Raw genomic sequence first — 17,844 nt, forward strand, 5'->3', positions numbered from 1 at the left:
AACCAGGAAAGAGGGTGCGAGCTGGTAACCGGTTCAGAGTTATTTGTCTTTGTTTACTCAAAACCTACCTGCCAGGTAATCTAAATGCAATTCCCTTTCTATGTGTATATCGGGGGTTTGGCAAGAGAAAGCATTTGAAAACAACTTTCCAAAAAAAAAAAAAATGAAAACAACTTTCCACCGGCTCAAGACAGATCCAGCCCCCCACCCCATCCCCAGAGGCCAGTGTTCTCAGTGGTCAGGATGAGGGTGCAGGGTGGTGGAGGTGCACAGTGAGTCTTCTGGGGTCACAATGCTTGGGTTTAATCTGACTCTACCACTTATTAGGTGTGGGACCTTAGGAAGTCACTTTACCTCCCTGCACTGCAGATTCTTCATCTGTAAAGGGTGCAGAAAAGTCAATCCCCTCCAGTTTTTGTGAGGACTCAGTGAAATCACTCCCATTCATGGTTCTTGGCAGTTTGCATGGCGACACAGACTAGGTGCCCAATGCTATCTGGTCTGTGTCATCATTAAAGGATCTGATATTACTGGACCCTCTTAACCTGTGAGTCCAGGGTACTTGGATGGCTCAGTTGGTTAAGCGTCTGCCTTCGGCTCAGGTCATGATCTCAGAGTCCTGGGATCAAGCCCTGTGTGGGGCTCCCTGCTGAACAGAGTCTGCTTCTCCCTCTCCCTCTGTGCCCCTCTTGTGTATTTTCTCTAATAAATAAAATCGTAAAAAAAAGAACCCCTGAACTAGGCAGAATGGGGATTATTCCCATTTTACAGATGAAGACACCCAAGGCTAAGGACCTTCCTTCACCAGGTCAGACAGCACGTAGATAGTGGAACCAGTCTAGGGAGATGGTCCAAAATCTTGAGCTTCCAATTTAGGTTCACTGCGCGCCATCTACTGACCAAGGCAAGGAAGTGACTCGAGACATGAGAAACTGACAGCTGCCAGGGGCTGTCAGGGAGGACTTTCAGCATAATCGTCATGCATTGCCAATAATCAAATAATCAAATGGTAATCCTCCCTTTATCCCTGCTGTGGCTGACATGGTCTGGATAACTGAGACTCAGTGTGTCCACCTCCCACATTATTTGGAAAACTAGGGTCTGACCAGATGTTCTGTGGTAACGATGGTGCCAGACAGTAAGCCTTTGACTCTCTATCCCATGCCTGATGCAGGGAGGGCAGATAAGGACTTCCCTAGACAGCCGATGATGTGATTTTGTTATCTGGCTGTTTTAGGGCAAGGGGGTTGGTCAGAGAGGGGAGTCTCTTGGGTCCTACTTACCATGGTGGTTGATATGGTCTCCGTGGTGATGGAGGGAGCAGTTGTTATGGATTCCTTTCCCCCTGGGGCAGTCCCATCAACCTGCTGGCCAGAGAAGTCATGAGGAGAGAGTGTATACACACCACATGTGCCTACAGCATCTGTTACTTGGGCAGGTGGCATTCCTGGTTAGAGTGACAGGCTGTGTGAGTGAACATGCACTGGGCGGGGCGGGGGAGGATTGTCCACACACACATTAAATTACAGGGCTTCCTCACAGGTCCCCTGGTTTGTTTGAATCATCTTATTTGACAGAGGACAAATTACCCCAGATAATTTCACATGCCGTATGCAAATCTCAATGCCTGTATTCCTTGACCTAGCAATTCCATGCCAGGAGTTCATCCTTTGGATATAAACTTTGAAAATTTTGCTAAGAAGTATGAACAAATAAATTCACTGAAGCATTGATCATTAACTGCCAAAGAAAAAAAAAAAACAGCCAGAGGTCCACTGATGGGATATTGCAGGCCAGGTCAGGATCCACTCCTAAGTGGGACTATGAAAATAAAGTGGCCCACATAAGGCAACAAGGAGGGACCTCCAGGACAGTCATTAAGGAAAAGGGTCAGGTGTAAAAGAAGATCTCTTTCGTGTAAAATTCTACAATATCTAGAGATGTAAGTGTATATATTGGAACATGCATGCATTTTTTTTTCTGGGAAGAATCACAAGAAAAATTTCAATTTGTTCTGTTTGAATTTCATAACACTATTGTTTTGTTTTGACGTCAATAAGGATTACTGGGCTGTTGACTTTGGGACCTTTTTTAGTTTTTTCTGTATTTCTCTATATTGAAAACAAAACAGAACATGTGTCACTATAAAACAAAATAGGCCACAGAGGAGGCGTGTTGCTTGAGATCACACAGCTCGTCAGAACTCGAGCGTCTTGACTGCTGCACCACTGCCACACAGATACTATGCATGTTACCAAAGGAGGAGAAAAAAATTCTGGAAACAACAGAGTTGCCCACATTGTATTGATTTATGCCTCATTTTAGTCTTGAGATGCAAATTAGCCTCTGTACCCAGCACTGCAGTTCCCCTGCCCAGGAGGAGACCAGAGGGCATCTGTCAGACCTACAATCTCAAGGTTCAAAGTTTAGAAACCAAAAAACCAAGGAGGGGCGCTTGGGTGGCTGAGTTGGTTAAGTGTCTGCCTTTGGCTCAGGTGATGATCTAAGGGGCCTGGGATCAAGCCCCTTGATGAGCAAGGAGCCTGCTTCTCCCTCTCCTTCTGCCCCTTCTTCCACTTAATACTCTTCCTGTCTCTCTCTTTCTCAAATAAATAAATAAAATCTTTTTTAAAAATCACAAGAGGAACCTAGGCAGTGCACTGTGCACCTGTATAGCTGTAGTGTACCTATAAACCTATAGCACACCTGTACACCTGTAGCGTATCTGTGTCTCTTTTGGACAGGTTTGTCCACAGTACCAAGTATGTTTCATCTTGCTAAGACAAATTACTTTTTATCTTTTTCTCAGTTCATTCATTTTGCCCATCTGATATGGAACCCCCATGTGTAAAAAAATGACCCAGTGGGAGTCGTTCTGATTAAAGCTGGATTGGGATCTCTCCCTCTCTCTCCCAAAGCAGCCCTTGGATAACTCAAGAAACCTCTCCAACTTCTTCAAGCAAACTGAAAGCCACCGTCCCAGTCTACTAGCTACTAGTCCTTATAGCACTCCCAGGAGGACAGGGAGACATCATCGTTCCCATTTTAAAGATGGGAAATTGAAGTCATGAGAGGTGTGGTCTTCCCAGGACAGGAACTCATTGTACTGCTCACCTCCAGAGCTCAGGGAGGACAGTGAAGCTCAGAAGAGCATCAAGGTTAACAAGGAGGCTCTGGAGAAGCCAAAGTGGCAAGAGTTGGCCAAAGGCTTGGCCTTGAGGGGACCCCACCCTTGAATGTCCAGTATCTATGCTCAGGGTGCAATGGGAGGCACAGGTTACCTGGGTGGTGTCCATTGTAGTGATTCTGGTCTGCAGTACAGCCTCTGGCTCAATCTTCTTTCTGATGGCCAGGCTGCTGACCGTCATGGTTTCTGTTTTCACAGGCTGTAGGGAGATGAAGGGGAACCGTCCATAACCCAAGCCTCTGCAGGACTCCGGCTCACAGACAACTGTAGTGTATTTCCATCCCTGCAGCTGGCCAAGTCTCTGGAAGGGTATGCAGGTCAGGGCAAAGAGGCATGGCAAGCTGTCAGACAGACAGCCCAAGGGGAGAGCCGGAACTGCCAGCAGTGTCCAGACAGGCCGCTCATGACCCTGCCACCGCATAACCTCATACCAGCTGGAAGGTGTTTTGTAGACTACCATTAAAAGAACATCTACTATTCAATTAACATGCTCTGTTCTGGGCCCCACACTACATTCTGTCCTTATATAGATGTCAGTGAATCCCAAATGACTTCGATGATTATGCTACCACCTCCCAGCTGCTTCCTTTGAACTGTTCTTGAAAGCAGAAGTCACACACCTGGAGGCCTTGAGAGGCCAGGCAGGAGATGCAGAGGGGCGAAGTGGGCTTATTGAGGACTGGTGAATAGGAGAACACATGGGTTCCACTCAGGTTTGGCCAACTGCAGCCATGGCCTCTGAGTGCCTGGATCATCTGATTTTTTTAATGATAAAAAAAAAAAACACCTGTGGATTTTATATTCCACGTCCCGATTCTTTAATCAAGGTCAAAGGAAATATATCTGGTGGCCAGATGTGGCCTGGGGCCACCAGTTTTCAACCTCTACTCTAGAAGTCTTCAGTTAAATGATCAGTTTCTTCCGACTCCTCCACCAAGGCCAGTTCATGTGACTATTAGCATATGTGAACTGAATGAACAAACGAAATAGCTTGCCATCTGGTTGGGAGGGGAGTGTGAGGGATTCTTATAGATTACTGTAGCCCTGAGATCTAGCCACTCATCCAGTTAATCATCTATTAGTGCCTGGTATGTGCAGGCTTAAAGGAGCTGCCACCCAGTGAGAGAGCAGACCTGGCAGCCATTAGCCTGACTACCTGGGATGATGCTGGGAGCAGAAGCATTATAGAGCAAGGGGGCTGTGGAGGGAGCAACACTTCTGCCCAGGGTGGTCAGGAAAGCATTTGCTAGGGAAGGTGATATCTGATCTTGGTCCTGAAACATGACAAGTTTGCAAGGCAGAGAAGGGGAAGGAAAACTTTCTACCCAGAAGGTGTTGCATAGAATGAAAGCCCAGAGTGGATGAGCTCATATTTCAAAGCCTGGAACATGGGAGAGAGGAGGGTGTGGTGGGAGACAGGCTGGGACTGCAAGAGATGAGAGGGCAAAGGAATCATAGGACAAAGATCCTCTGACACAAGGACACAAAGCAGAGAGACCCAGATATGGTCTATCCCCATGTCGCCCTCCATGATGATGTTTCCTCTTCTCTAGGAGTTTCCACTGCTACCCCAAGACCCCAGGGCCAAATGGGTTTAGACCACTGCCCCTTCCCCAGGAAGCCCAGACCCAGGGAGGGAGCCGGGCCAGGATCAGGAAGAGCCATCAACTTTCAGGCCAGGCCGCTGGAGCCCTGCGAGTCTTGCAAGTCCACAAGCACATGCTCTGTGCAGGTGCCATGCATCACAGGCAGGGAGAGGAGCTGAGTAAGACCATACTGCTTGGCATCACTTGACCTCAGGCAAGCGATAGGGGCACAAGGTTAAAAACACCAAGGAGTGCATGTTAGGGGTAAACCAAGATGGTAAACATGCGAGCACAGAACCATGCTTTCTGCGAGGGGCAGTCATGCAACATGAGACAGAGCTTCAGGCTGAGGGGCTCTGGGCTGCAGGCTGGCGGCTCAGTCTTCTCACAAATGGCCCAGGGCCCTCTGAACATGCAGTGCCTGCAGGACCCAGGTCTCCAGAATGCTCCACTGTACCTCAAATTGGGGCATATCTGGGGTGGCGCAAGCCCCTCGATCCGGACTATCTTCGATGCCCCCAGACTCGTCTTCCTGGCTGGGGCCCCCTTTGCTGAGATCCCGGGAGAACACCAGGCCCTCAGTTTCTGAGTCGCTTTTGTCTCGGTCGAGCTCAGGCAGGCTGCGGGAGAAGTCTTCGAAGGCGCTGCCATGGTAGTCACCAATGACCGTGAAGTCAACCTCAGCCTCCAGGCTGGACGTGGAGCTGACTGTGATGCTGGAGCACTTGCGCTCAATGGCCAGGTGGTTGTCCTTCAGGAATACTGCGTCCCTCTCCTGGTCCTGGTCCTCATCTCCCGTGTCACTCTCTGGGGCCCTGGGACGAGGCGGTTTGACTTTCTCCTCTGAGCCCTCCCTTAGCCCTGCTCTCTACGGCCAGATAAAAATCAAAGGAACAGGGGTATGGGGTGGGAAGAGAGAGAGAAAGCAAGATGGTGAATGACAGAAGAAACTTGGGGCCATTTCAATGTCTCAAATAGAAGAGCAAGTCAGGAAATGAAAAACACTCCCGGGAAGGTTCCTTGACATGACAACAAGCTTTAAAAAACAAAAACAAAAAACAAAAAACCCCGCAAAGTTCTCAAGAGTAGGGAACGCTCCTTCCGAGGGTCTCCCGCTGATGGCCAAAGCAAGTACAAAGCAAATATCCTGCCAGTTGATTCTGGACAGGAAGCCCCCATCCAAGGTCTGGGTCTGGGAGCTTATCAGAAGCAGCATTGTGTGCAAGGCAGGGATGGAAGCCTAGACCCAGGCCCATCCGTGCAGGTGGGCATCGAGAGACAGAAACCAAGGAGGGAGACCCAGGGATTTGGGGAAACCCAGGATGGGAAGGCAGGGAGGCTGGAGCCGAGAGCTTTGAGAAACAAAGAGGAAGCCAACATGGTTTGTCAATTCCACTGAGTCTCTGTGGGAGGGGTCAGTATTGTCTAGGGGGAGGACCAATAGGGTTAATTCCTGGGAGCTGGGTGCTATATCAGTTCCACCCTGAGCTCCATGAGGGGCTAGCAGGCAGGCCACGGAGTGGAGGTTCTAGTCCCATCAGTGTAATTGACAATGGCAGGCCAAGGAAACGCCGGAGAGGGACCAGCAACTCTTGTCCGACATACATACCTCTCAACTGACCTGTTGGGGATTAAACACCACATGCACATTTTTGGCTGTTGCATGACATTCTTTTTAAAGCCCAATCTAACACCCACCAAATATTTTTTAAAGTAGTTGGCTTCAGGCTCTAGAGATTCAGTGCACTTAGAGATTCGCTTGCTAAACTTAGCTTCCATGTTAGCCAGTTTCTAGAAGGTTGAGAGGTGTGAGGACACATTCCAGACAAGCGAGAGTTGAGCTGCCACGAGAGGCACTGCCAGAGCAGGTGGGAATCTAAGGCAGTGATGCACCCTGGCCAGGCGGTCATCAGGGTACCAAGGGGCTGCAGAGACCTGAGGGCCCAAGGGGCTGGCGAATCTCAGGTGCCCCCCTTTTCCAGGGGGGTTTGCTGCTAAGTTGCTGATGTGCTTCTCTTCCCTGACCGCATCTCCGGATTTGTTCTGGATTAGAGAAGATAGTTAGTCTTATAGAGGCAGAAAGGAACTTGGCAGTGGGACCAAGAGGGAACCAGAAGCGAAGGATGGAAACTTCTGGACTGTCAGCTTCCCCAATGCAGGAAAACCAGGGAAGGGAAAGGATGAAGGAAGATCGTTGGATAAGCCAAGCAAAACAGGTAGGAGCCCAGCAGATGGGGGCAGCAAGGCAAAGCAAGTATGTGTAGTTTGCTGGTGGTGGTGCCACCTTCTCCACTGGGGTGGCGTGACCCTCTGGGCACCAGGTCACACCAAAAGCTGAGGGTCTCTGTGGCTAAGCTAACAGGGGCCAAGCAGATGAACCCATCATTCCGCCTGGGCTATGCTCGGGCCTGTTTAGGGAAAATAACTCATAGGAATGGACAAGCAGCCTCTGATCGCAGTAATGACGAGGGGCCCCTGAAACATGCTTCTACAGAGCTACGTAGCATGCGGTCCGCTCCCCCAGCTGGGGGGCAGTGGTGGGGCAGGGGCTCACGTGGCCAGCTCCCCCAGGGGTTTCCTCCAGCGCTGTTTCGCAGCCTGAATCAGGGGACACCGGTTCCGTGCATCCTTCCTGGTGGGATGTGTCCTCCCTAAAGTGTCTGGTAGCCAGTGGCATTACTGAGGAATGGGTGGCTTTGGGGCCAGTGAAGTCTCCTGGGGGCTGGAGTTGGACGAAGCCCAGGTCCAAAAGCTTATTCCGCTGCTGCTCTACCTGACCCGTGGAGGCCTCTGAAGACAACTCGTTTATTAGGGCCCTTGTTTCACCTTGACTTGCTCGGCGAGTTTCAGCTCCATGGGTCTCAAAGATCCGAATTTTGTTGGCCACTGAGGTCTTGCTAATATCTTCCAGGGAGCCCTCTTGGCCCCTGGCCTGGAAAGAGGTCATCTCCCTCTGCTTCCCTGAAGGGGGTACAGCGCCCTCAGCTTCTTCAGAGACAAATCTGGGCTTTCTGCTGGCAACAGGAGGTGCCCTGCGCTCACCTCCATCTGGGGTCACGAGTGGTCCTATTCGGTCCTTGGGCTCTGGGATCTCTTTCAAAGGATGGGCATGTTTAAGAAACACAGGAGACTGTTCTCCAAAAGGATCCCGATCCCAAAGCTGCAGAGGCTCCCCTGACCCACGAGGGGCTGGGCTTGGAAAGGTTTCCTCTGGAGCTGCCTGAGCCTGAAAAGGACCAGGAGACGCCGGGAGGGGGGCGATCACCTCCATCTGAAGAAACGCTGAGGCCTTTCTGTCCTCCATCGCAGGTTCTCCTGTTTGGATGTGAACCAGTCCCCTGTCTTGAGGCAGGAAGTTGCTTCTGTCTGGTTTGGCTGGCTTCCTGACATCATTAGGAGGGACAGCCTGTGGAAGGGTACAGGCTGGGAGGTCTGGGCACATGCCCCCTCCTCTGTGGGGTGAGTGGTTCTTCCATCCTGTGGGGGGATTTTTCTCGGCCTTTTCCTCTGTGCCTATTTTGGATGCTGGGTGGCTACATTCTCCTTCCACCCCCCGCCCAGCCTCTTCCCAGTCCTCAGCAAATGTCTGCTCTGGAGAAGGTCCCTTCCCCAGCTGCTCAACAGAGGCCTCCAGGCCATCTAGTCTTCCATGGTTTTTGGGGGACCCTGCCCCTTCCTCTAAGGAAGCTGTGTGGGTTTTACCCTCTTCATCCTTGTTCCTGCTGGAAGCTGCAGCAGAGTCCTGTAGGTCCAAGGAAATAAGCTCAGAGCTCTCTGTGAGCTTGTCTGAGAGCTCCAGCCTGGTGTCATCAACAGGAAGGGCATCTGAGTGCTCTTCCCTCTTTTCCAGGGGTGGTGGGAGGACTTGGTCTTCAGAATCTTTCTCTCCATAGTTCAGATAGAAGCTCCTCTCTGCAAAGGAAGGTTCGGTTTCATCACTCGAGTCACCTCTGGCCTCTGACTGGGCTGGGTCCAGCAGAAACGACTGGAGTCCTCCCTTGTCAGAGGCTGGAGAGGGGACATCAGCCTCTGCTGACTTGCTCCCTGAGGCAGCGGGTCTTCCCCAAGCCTGGAACTCTTCCAGCTCCTTCCTCAGCTCCATCTGGCCCTCCAGCTGACCACCTGAGATCCAGCGCTTCTTGATGGCTGCCTCCCCAGTGCCCACCCTCAACTGGGAGCCCTCAAGGAGGTTTTCTGCCGGGGTGCAGCCTGCAGCCAGAGAGGCCCCTCCTGGGCCTTTCCTGACCCAGGGGCCTTCCTCCCATACTGACTCAAAGTCTTCAGGACTTGCGATCATTCTTCCTTGTTGCTGGGTCTTTGCTCTTCTCACTCCCACTGTTTCTTCTGTGGCCACTTCAACTTTGAACTTGTCCACCAGGACGTCTACCTTGGAGAGTCTGCCATCAGCAAGGATATCTTCAAGGCCTGTCTTACTTCCTTCCTGCTGCGTGGTGGCCACTTTCAGGCGTTCTTCTGGCCTAGTGTACTCTCTTTCTATAAATACCCAATGCTCTGAACCCTGTGTTTCAATTGGAGCAAGAAGAGTTAACATGAAATATCAGGCACCTGAAGAATGGGTCACTTTTTCCTCTGTAAGAAGGGACCAATCTACCACCAAAAGGTCAGCATGTCCCCCAGAACTGGCTGGGGAGAGAGAAAGGCATGACAATGCTAGTCAGCCTCATTAAAGATCTCCTTCCCATTAAAGCACCCTACAAATATTTACCAACTCCCGTCAAACACTACCCCAACTTGGTAAAATGGAATGGGGTCTCACACCCTCCCCATGTTAATCATGGGACAATGGACATCCATGGATGGGCCAGGACTCTTCCTCTTCCTCTTTTAATAACACAACTGCCACTGTCACAGAGGAAAGTAACTTACATCACATGGAATCATTGAATGTTAGAGCAAAAAGAACTCCTAAGACATCCTCTGGTCCAATTTCCTCACCGTGCAAATGGGTAAACTGAGGCCTGCAGAAGGTCAGTGACTTCCCCAACATCACAACTAGTTCGTGATAAGAGTCAGAAAAAGACTGCCTGATTTTGGATGCCTGGGATCCTTGCCAACTTATCTCATAGCCTATAGAACACGGATCCCAACTATGATCTAATGTCAAAAGGGGAAGCACTGGATTAAGTTCCATAGGCCACAGCCTGAAATCTGACTTTTCTATAAGAGTTTCTGGGAAGGAAAGAGATTAGAATGAAAAAATGCCAAATCTCCAGCTGAAGGGATCAGTACTAGTCACCACAATGGCTTGAATAGCTTGAACTTTGCAGGGTTCGTTCCCAAAGAAAAGAATACGAAGGCCTATTCTTGGAGAAATATAACAAAATCCATGGAAAGAGTAGAAAAGGGTTGACCAGAAGACATCACTGAAGGAAAATATCTAAAAATGCAGGAGTCATCATTGGTCAAAAGCACCAACAAGAGTGTAGCATTGTCAAACTATCAAGAAAACAGGCCTCCATCTCTCCCAGAGTCCTTCAAACAACACTTAGGAGGAATGACAGACTTCAGAATTGTTTTTAAAAAGCCAGAAGGCCCTTGGAATTCTAATCTTGCAGCCTCAGAAGACTTTCTTCACAAAAATCTCAATGGAAGTTCAATATGTAAGCCAAATATGGACTGCCACGTTGGAGCTGGAGGCCTTGGCTGCCCGGGTGCCAAGGTATCGCCCTCCTTTAAAATCACTGCTCTGACTCAGACCCCTCGTGACACAGATGTGGAAACAGGTCTGGAGAAGGTAAGCACCACGTCCAAGGTCAGAGAGTAAGCTAGGGGCAAAGACAGGTCTAGAATCCAGTCTCTGACCCCACGTCTGGGAAGTACCTCCATGGGAAGATGTGCCAGAAACTGCTCCCCACATGAGGTGAGAGATGTGAAGGACTGGGCTCTGATTCTGGTTATGACTTGGTGAGGAATCTATCAGATCCCAAGAGATCTGAAGGATCAGGGAGCATCGTAAACTCTCTCACCTCCACTCTCTCAATCCATGTTAGCAAAATGTCCATGGTTTTCAGGGACTTAAACCTTATTAAAGAGGTAAGAGAGATAAGAGGAAGGCTGAAGGCCCAGGTATAGGTTTCTGGGATTCTACTTTGGGTTGCTAAGCCTCAGGACACTGCTTGAACCATCCCAGACCAAAGTCCTTCAGAGCCTATAGAAACCAGGTCTCATTTCTCTTGTACCGAGGAAGCAGGTGCCCTCAATGGCTCCTATTTCAGCATGTACTGACATCATGAGCCTGGAAATGGTGGCCCAAGATGGTCAATGAGACCCCTATTGGAACATTCTTGCCCCAAGTCTAACTAGAAACTAGTTTCTAGAAACTAGGAGCTTAGAAATCAGGCTGAGTGGGGTGGGAACTAGCACAGTATAGAAAGAAAGGCTCTGCAGGAAGAAAAAAAGAAACAGGTACCTATATTTAATTTGTGCCAGACAAGGTCAGCCTTTTGTCTAAAGTTATTACATTTAATCCAAGTGGCAACCTGTGAAGCAGGTACAACTGCCCTTATTTCAAAAGGGGAAATTGAGATTCCCAGAGGGGAAGTGGCTTGCACAGATCACAGAGGGTGCAGTGAGGGAAGAAGAGGCTCTGCTTTTAACAAGTGAAAATCCTGAAGAGAAAAAAATAACTGAACAAAAAAGAGAAAGCTTCACTGGCACCAAGGCACTGGAGGGGCTGCACTTATCCCTGGGGGTTGGTCCAAAAGCCATCCTGACCCCATTACAAGATGGGAGATGGGATCATGTCTGGCAGTGCCACAATCATTCTTTCCACTGAGCCAGGGGACCCTCATTGCCAGCTCTGAGTGTCCCCTGTTCTGAGGGGTGGAGGTACTGCGGCTAGGAGCCAAAGCTGGACGAAGAGGGCAAGCAGCTCTGTTCCCACACAAGTAACCAAGAGGAGAAAATCTCCAGCCAGGAGGTTCTGCTGACACCGTGCTGTTCATTCCTGACCCAGGGCTCTGGGTCACATTTCGGGCCCTGCTCTTTACAGGAGACACCCAGAGGAGGGGATGCAGGACAAGGAGCCCTCTAGAAACCACGCTCTGGAAGAAACCTTTGGAGAAAGGAGTGTTCAGGGGGAGGGGAGGTGTTGAACTCTGAGGCACAGTCCTGAAGGAGGATGTCCAGCAGATCCTCAGGCAGCAGCCGGCAGAGCGAGGCCCAAACAGGTAACTCAGAAGGGCAGATGGGCAGATTTTAATTCATATGAAAATGAATGTGAAAATTTCCCATAGATGACTGAAGCCAAAATGATCCCCTGTGAAGAATGGCAAGAGCCACCTCTGTGGAAGGGGCTGGATAAATAATTTGCAGGGATGCTGATGAAGGACGCATGTTGCCCATCACTCCCGCTCCAGAGTATAGGCACCTGTCCTTTACTTTATCTCTCTGTTCCAAGGCATCACTATTTCCCTAACCTTGGGATGCTATTGACTCCTGTCCAACTCATCTCAAGAGAGAGTGCTGATAGTTGTTTTTAGGTTCACATTGAGGAAAAATTCAGAGTAGAACTGTGATTTCTGTTTTACCATGTATGTCGCTGACTCATGTCTCTTTTACAGTTTCAGCACATTTTCAGCAACTAGAAAATTTTTCCATGGGAATTAAAAAAGGGAGATGCCCTCATACATACTACGTGTAACCGGGAGGGTCAGATATCAGGGGGAAGGAAATTCCACCCAGATGATGGCTCAATACCCTCTAATCCTGATAGCCTACGAGCTGTAGGCACAGAGGAAGATGCAGACCTCCATTCCTGGGCCTGGATTCCATGCCTAGCAGGACACAGCAAGTCCCAAGAGCCCTCTACCTGCTGCCATCCTGGGTGCAGAAATAACTCCTCTCCTCATTAGAACAATTGCCTGGCCCACATCTCTTCAACTCCAAGGAAACCCCTTGGAGCAAGATGCCCATTTTTTTTGCCTGCCTGTCATGAGGAGTTTAGAGAAGATGAAGGTGGAGGATGAATGTGGGGCCATCTTCTAAACAGTCACTGTTAGACCTTACTCAGGCTTCTGAATGGAAAAAACAGGTCTGAATGGAGAAAACACCTCAGGGCAGAAGGTATTTAAGGTGCCATGACCCCTGATCCCAAGTTTAGACATCAGAGCCTGCCTCTCAAGTCAGGAAGGCCCATGAGAAGGAGATCATTTCAGCCTCCCCTTTGATGCCAGAGCCAGACTCAGACCGTCCTCTCTTTCCAGAATATGGTCTCAGGCCTGATGCCTGAGAAAGAAAGGATGAGGAAGGGGCCGGCCCTTTATGGATCCCTGAGATGGGGACAATTGTTTGTCACAGCATAGGGACACAAGGGCTACCCACGGCTCCCACCTGCATGGCAGAGCCTGTTCACCCCCCTCACCCCAGAGAAAGGGTTTTCTTGAGACCATTAGGGTGGCTGAGTGGGTGGGGAAGTGCCGACAGTAACCTCAGGAGACGCTGCGAGGCTTTTCTGAGTGAACACTTCCCAGCCTGTGGCCGTCCCAGGCTCAGGTGCCAAGTCCTGCGGAGAGGTGTCCTGGGTCCTCTGGGACTGCAGGGGAGGCCCAGGGCCGGAGGAAAGGGAAAGAGGGAGGAAGGGAAGGAGAGACAGAGACAGGAAGAAAGGGAGATACAGGAAGAAAGCAGAAGAGACACACACACACACACAGACCCCGTAAATAGCCCAGCTTTGTAAATCCCACACCCTTAGGGTTTGTGGCTTAGGTCAGGAAGGAGCCAGTGGGATGAGAGAGAGGGGAGCTTTAAGGAAAGGAAGCCCACGGTCAGCTGCCAGTCAGTAACGTGGCTTCTTTTTTTTTTTTTTTTAAAGATTTTATTTATTTATTTATTCATGAGAGACACAGAGGAGAGAGAGAGAGAGAGGCAGAGACACAGGCAGAGGGAGAAGCAGGCTCCATGCATTGGGCCTGAAGTGGGACTGGATCCCGGGTCTCCAGGATCATGCCCCGGGCCGAAGGTGGTGCTAAACCGCTGAGCCACCGGGGCTGCCTCAATAACGTGGCTTCAGACTCTTTTCTCACTGCCCTCAGTGAAGAGCGTGAGGAGCCATACCGCTTGCATTCAAGAGGTTCTCAATGTAGAAGCTGTAAAGCCAAGTCACTCAGACTCGATTCCAAGTCTGCCCTGGACATCTTTGGTTTAGCCCATGTTCAATCCTGCAGTTTGGCTCTTAGCCCTTCAAAAATTATCTTTGAAATGAAAACCTGGGTTTGGCAAATGGGAACTTTTCTTTAAAGTTTTGAAGTCCCGGGAGCCTGAGTGGCTCAGTCAGTTAGGTGTTTGCCTTCGGTCCAATCACAATCCCAGGGTCCTGGGATGGAGCCCCAAGTCGGGCTCCCTGCTCAGCAAGGAGCCAGCTTCTCTCTCTGCCCTTCCCCCGGCTCTTGTGCTCTCTCTCTCTCTCTCTCTCTCTCAAATAAATAAATAAATAAATAAATAAATAAATAAATAAATAAATACATCCTTTAGAAAAATTAAAGTTTGGAGTCCTTATTTTAAGTTCCCACTGTTTTCTCCTCGGCCTAGATGAGGTCCAATAATATATGAGGAAACTACCAGGGCCTCTGATGACACATCCCTGTGGAAGAGCCAAATGCAAAGTCCAATCAGGAATTCCAGTCACTATCAGTGATGGTCCATGACTGTATAGTACTTCCTAGTTTATAAAGCGCTTTTATACTCATTATCTCACTCAGCCTTCCCAGTAATGCTATGGAATGGCAATTCTGGTCCCTCTTTAGATGGACTGACTAGGCAATGAGGCTCAGAGAGGTGATACCACTCACCTAAGAACCCAGTCCAGTCCTTATTTACAGCTTCTCCCCATTCCCAAATCTTCAAAGGCCTCTTTCTAAATGTTATTTGGCCCTGGAAACCAGTTGAATGGTCCGTAGCTCCAAGGTGAGTTCTTGGACCAGAATTTTCTCTTTCTAGCAGTGGACTACACTTCTTGGGGCAACAGTGAGGGGCAAGGGTTGGAACAGACCCTACCTTTGAGGAAGACCCATCTTCCAGCAGTTCCAGCTATCACCGGCAGGTGGGGCACACTCCTAGGCCAGGCTGCTCTGAGGTGCCCAGGAGTTCCCCAGCCCAGCTCCCCTTGGCTGGTCCTGCCCTTCTCTGCTGGAGCCAGACCCTTTCAAAGGCCACTGCATCCCTCCTCAGCCACAGCCAGGCCACTCTGGTCAAGTCTCTCAGGACAGGAGGAGTGGAGCATGTACCTGGATCACTAGACCAGTCCCCATGGCCCAGTCCAGTGTCTCAGGGTCTCGTACCTACCAGGGGTGACCACAGAGGCCCTCGGTAGATACACATTTGCCCTCCTTCAATGGCACTGAATCTAGAGACCCTCAAAGCATCCCTCATTTTGTGAATCACCAGCCAGGGAACTATCATAGCAGCCTCACTGGACAAGGCCCTGTTATCCTGCATGTCAGGGTCATGGGGAGAGCTGATTCAATCAAACATTCCCTCATTAGATCATGACTACATCACCAAGCAGATCAGTACACACACAGTTGACTCTATCCTGGTCTTCACATGATTTGATCTTGCTCCCAGGCAGCTGTGATTTAACAGCAAATACAATGGCCTGGACGTAAGACAAGCAGGTTGTAGCCCTCTTCTCTCAGCTACAGAGTGAACAAGTAAGCTCCCATTCTGGGCCTCAGTGCCCTATCTGTAGAGTGATGACCTTGAACCAAGTAGGTTCTGAGGGTCCTTCCAACTTTAAAAGGAATTCTGGGGGGTGCCTGGGTGACTCAGTAGGTTGAGCATCCGACTCCTGATCTTGGCTCAGGTCATCTCAGGATTATGGGATTGAGCCCTGCACTGGGCTCCCTGCACAGGATGGAGTCTGCTTGCCCCTTTCCCTTTGCTCCTCCACCCACTCACGCTCATTCTCCCTCTTTTTTTCTCAAATAGATAAAATCTTTTTAAAAAAGAAAAAAAGCAGTTCTGATTTGAAATTAATCTTCTGTGTGAGTCCCAGAACTCTTGAAATTAAGCAATAATTAACTCCTATTGAGCATCTAGGTACCTTACCAGCCATTCTATGTTTGCTCTCCCAGGATCCTTACAACATTCCAATGAGGTAGGTACTTTTATTATCTCTACCTAATGGAAGCTCAGAGAGGTTAAGTAACAAGCCCAGATTCATCCAGCTAGCAGGAATCAGAGCCAGAATTCAAACCTAGGTGGTATAAGTCTAGATCAGTTAGGTTTGAGACAAGTAAGCAGCAGTGCTAGAGAGAAAACACCTAAGTATAAGTGAGGGTAAATATCACCAAGATTTAGCAGTGCTAAAAATAATAATAGCTTGGGATTATAAATATAGGAATCCTCAAGATCCTATCTTTATCTCTTTTTCATTTGAGAAAATACCCCATGCTTTCCACTCCGAAAGGCAGATGGCTGTGGGATCCTTTTCTGAAGCAAGAGGCACAGCTCTGATTTTCTCGGAGGATCTGTTCCCCTCTAGTGGGCTCCGAGGATCCTTCGAGGAGGGAACACCCCCTCACACACACACATACACACACACACACACACACACACACCACCCATCTGTGTTTCCACAATAGGCACTAAAGGATCTGGTTACTGGATACAACTATTGGGATTCTCAAATTTTAGTGAGCATGAGAATCACCTGGGGCACTTGTTTAAAATGCTGATTTCAGGGCTGTATCTCCAAATACTCTGATTCTGTTGGTCTGACATGGGGCCCCAGAACCTACATTTCTAATAAACACACCTTTCCATTATACTCTGGCTGGTGGAAGGGGAATATACCAAGCCACGGCAAGTCCTTTGTATTTTTCAAGGTGGTCCCTGGGATGCCAAGGATTCCAAGATTTAGTGAATTTGTCTTTCCCAGCCTAACCCACCACCACCTCCCCATCCCCATCATCACCTCATGCAGCAATTGGGGGAGACATACGGGTGTGGAGGATGAGTATAAGTCAGTGCAGAGCTACCTTCCAGACCCTCTTTACCCAAAGCCCCTGTTGAGGGCTTCAGGGTGAGACCTACCTCATTGGCTTTTTCAGGGGTGCCTTTGGGGGAGGGGGAGGCGGGTGAGGAAGGCAGCCTGCGCTCCCGCTCCCAGTCTCGATCCCGGTGGATCAGTTTGCTGTTGGGTTCCTTTAGGGTCCTCTTGAGCTCGTTGATGCTGGCCTGGTGCTTGAGCAAGACATCTTCTGGCTTGTCTAAGAACTAGGGGTGGATGGAGAGGACAACAGGTGTTAGAGGAACAGACAGCTCTGAGCAGGGGATGGTAACTGTGGCCATTGCTGCCCGACATCAGCAAGGCAATTCCCCTCCATGACTCTATCTCACCCTCAATGCACCCCATGAGCCACACGGGACAGAGATGATTAGCCTCAACAGGTGCACAAAGCAATTAAGATTAAACAGAGGAGCAAAAAACACTTAAGATTAAGAAGAGGCTTCTTGTCAAGCACCATCTTTTCTTACCCCCTGCCTGACTCCTGGCCTCAGAACACCCAAGGCAATCCAAATCCCATAAGACTAGGTGAGTTCCCACTGGTGCTGTGTGTCCAGTGTCAATTGGGCAAGGACGTGACTTCCTTCTGGTTATAACCAAGGCACTGTGAGAACTGGCCAACCCTGTTCACTGGGCTACTCTGGCTCACTCCCTGGCTCCCAGGGTCCTGGTTCCTTCTTTGGATCATGATGCTTAGCAGGATCCCCAGTCTAGATCCCTCTTAGCCAAGCAGAGGAGTTGCTCAGGCCCTGAGGGGGCCTAGAATACAGATATTCCTAAAGCCAGGAACACTCAGAAAAATGAGCCCTGCTTCCACACAGGAGCCAGGAAAAGACCGTGTTCGGCATCCTCTACCATGAACCACTCCCTTCCCTGTCCACCCATGATTTTGCAGATACCAACTCCTCAAGAACAAACAGATTGAGATATGGCCAGACAGAGAAAAGAGAGAGCTGCAGTGTATTCAGGGGAGCAGGAGAAATGGAGACCAGGAAGAAGGGAGGTAAGTCCCAAGCTGGGCACAAGACCTGAGCTGGGTATAG

The 17,844-nt window shown here is 49.7% G+C and overlaps 1 protein-coding gene across 11 annotated transcripts in view; it reads right to left on the reverse strand.

The window, feature by feature from the left end:
• The window catches only part of EPB41L1 (erythrocyte membrane protein band 4.1 like 1), a 124,593-nt gene that overhangs the window by 17,077 nt on the left and 89,672 nt on the right, over positions 1 to 17,844 (reverse strand). For 3 of the 11 annotated variants that reach the window (XM_041732803.1, XM_041732804.1, XM_041732802.1), the window contains exons 14-20: positions 16,828 to 17,010; positions 13,223 to 13,327; positions 7,328 to 9,292; positions 6,709 to 6,816; positions 5,231 to 5,641; positions 3,282 to 3,386; positions 1,284 to 1,367 (exon numbers count right to left, since the gene is read on the reverse strand). In XM_041732803.1, coding sequence (XP_041588737.1) covers positions 1,284 to 1,367; positions 3,282 to 3,386; positions 5,231 to 5,641; positions 6,709 to 6,816; positions 7,328 to 9,292; positions 13,223 to 13,327; positions 16,828 to 17,010 — 2,961 coding nt within the window. The remainder of the gene's footprint in view (positions 1 to 1,283; positions 1,368 to 3,281; positions 3,387 to 5,230; positions 5,642 to 6,708; positions 6,817 to 7,327; positions 9,293 to 13,222; positions 13,328 to 16,827; positions 17,011 to 17,844) is intronic. The other 8 variants (XM_041732806.1, XM_041732809.1, XM_041732808.1 and 5 more) reach the window with 4 other exon arrangements.

The sequence above is a fragment of the Vulpes lagopus genome, chromosome 18 (assembly GCF_018345385.1).
Source record: "Vulpes lagopus strain Blue_001 chromosome 18, ASM1834538v1, whole genome shotgun sequence".
Taxonomy (NCBI): Eukaryota; Metazoa; Chordata; class Mammalia; order Carnivora; family Canidae; genus Vulpes; species Vulpes lagopus.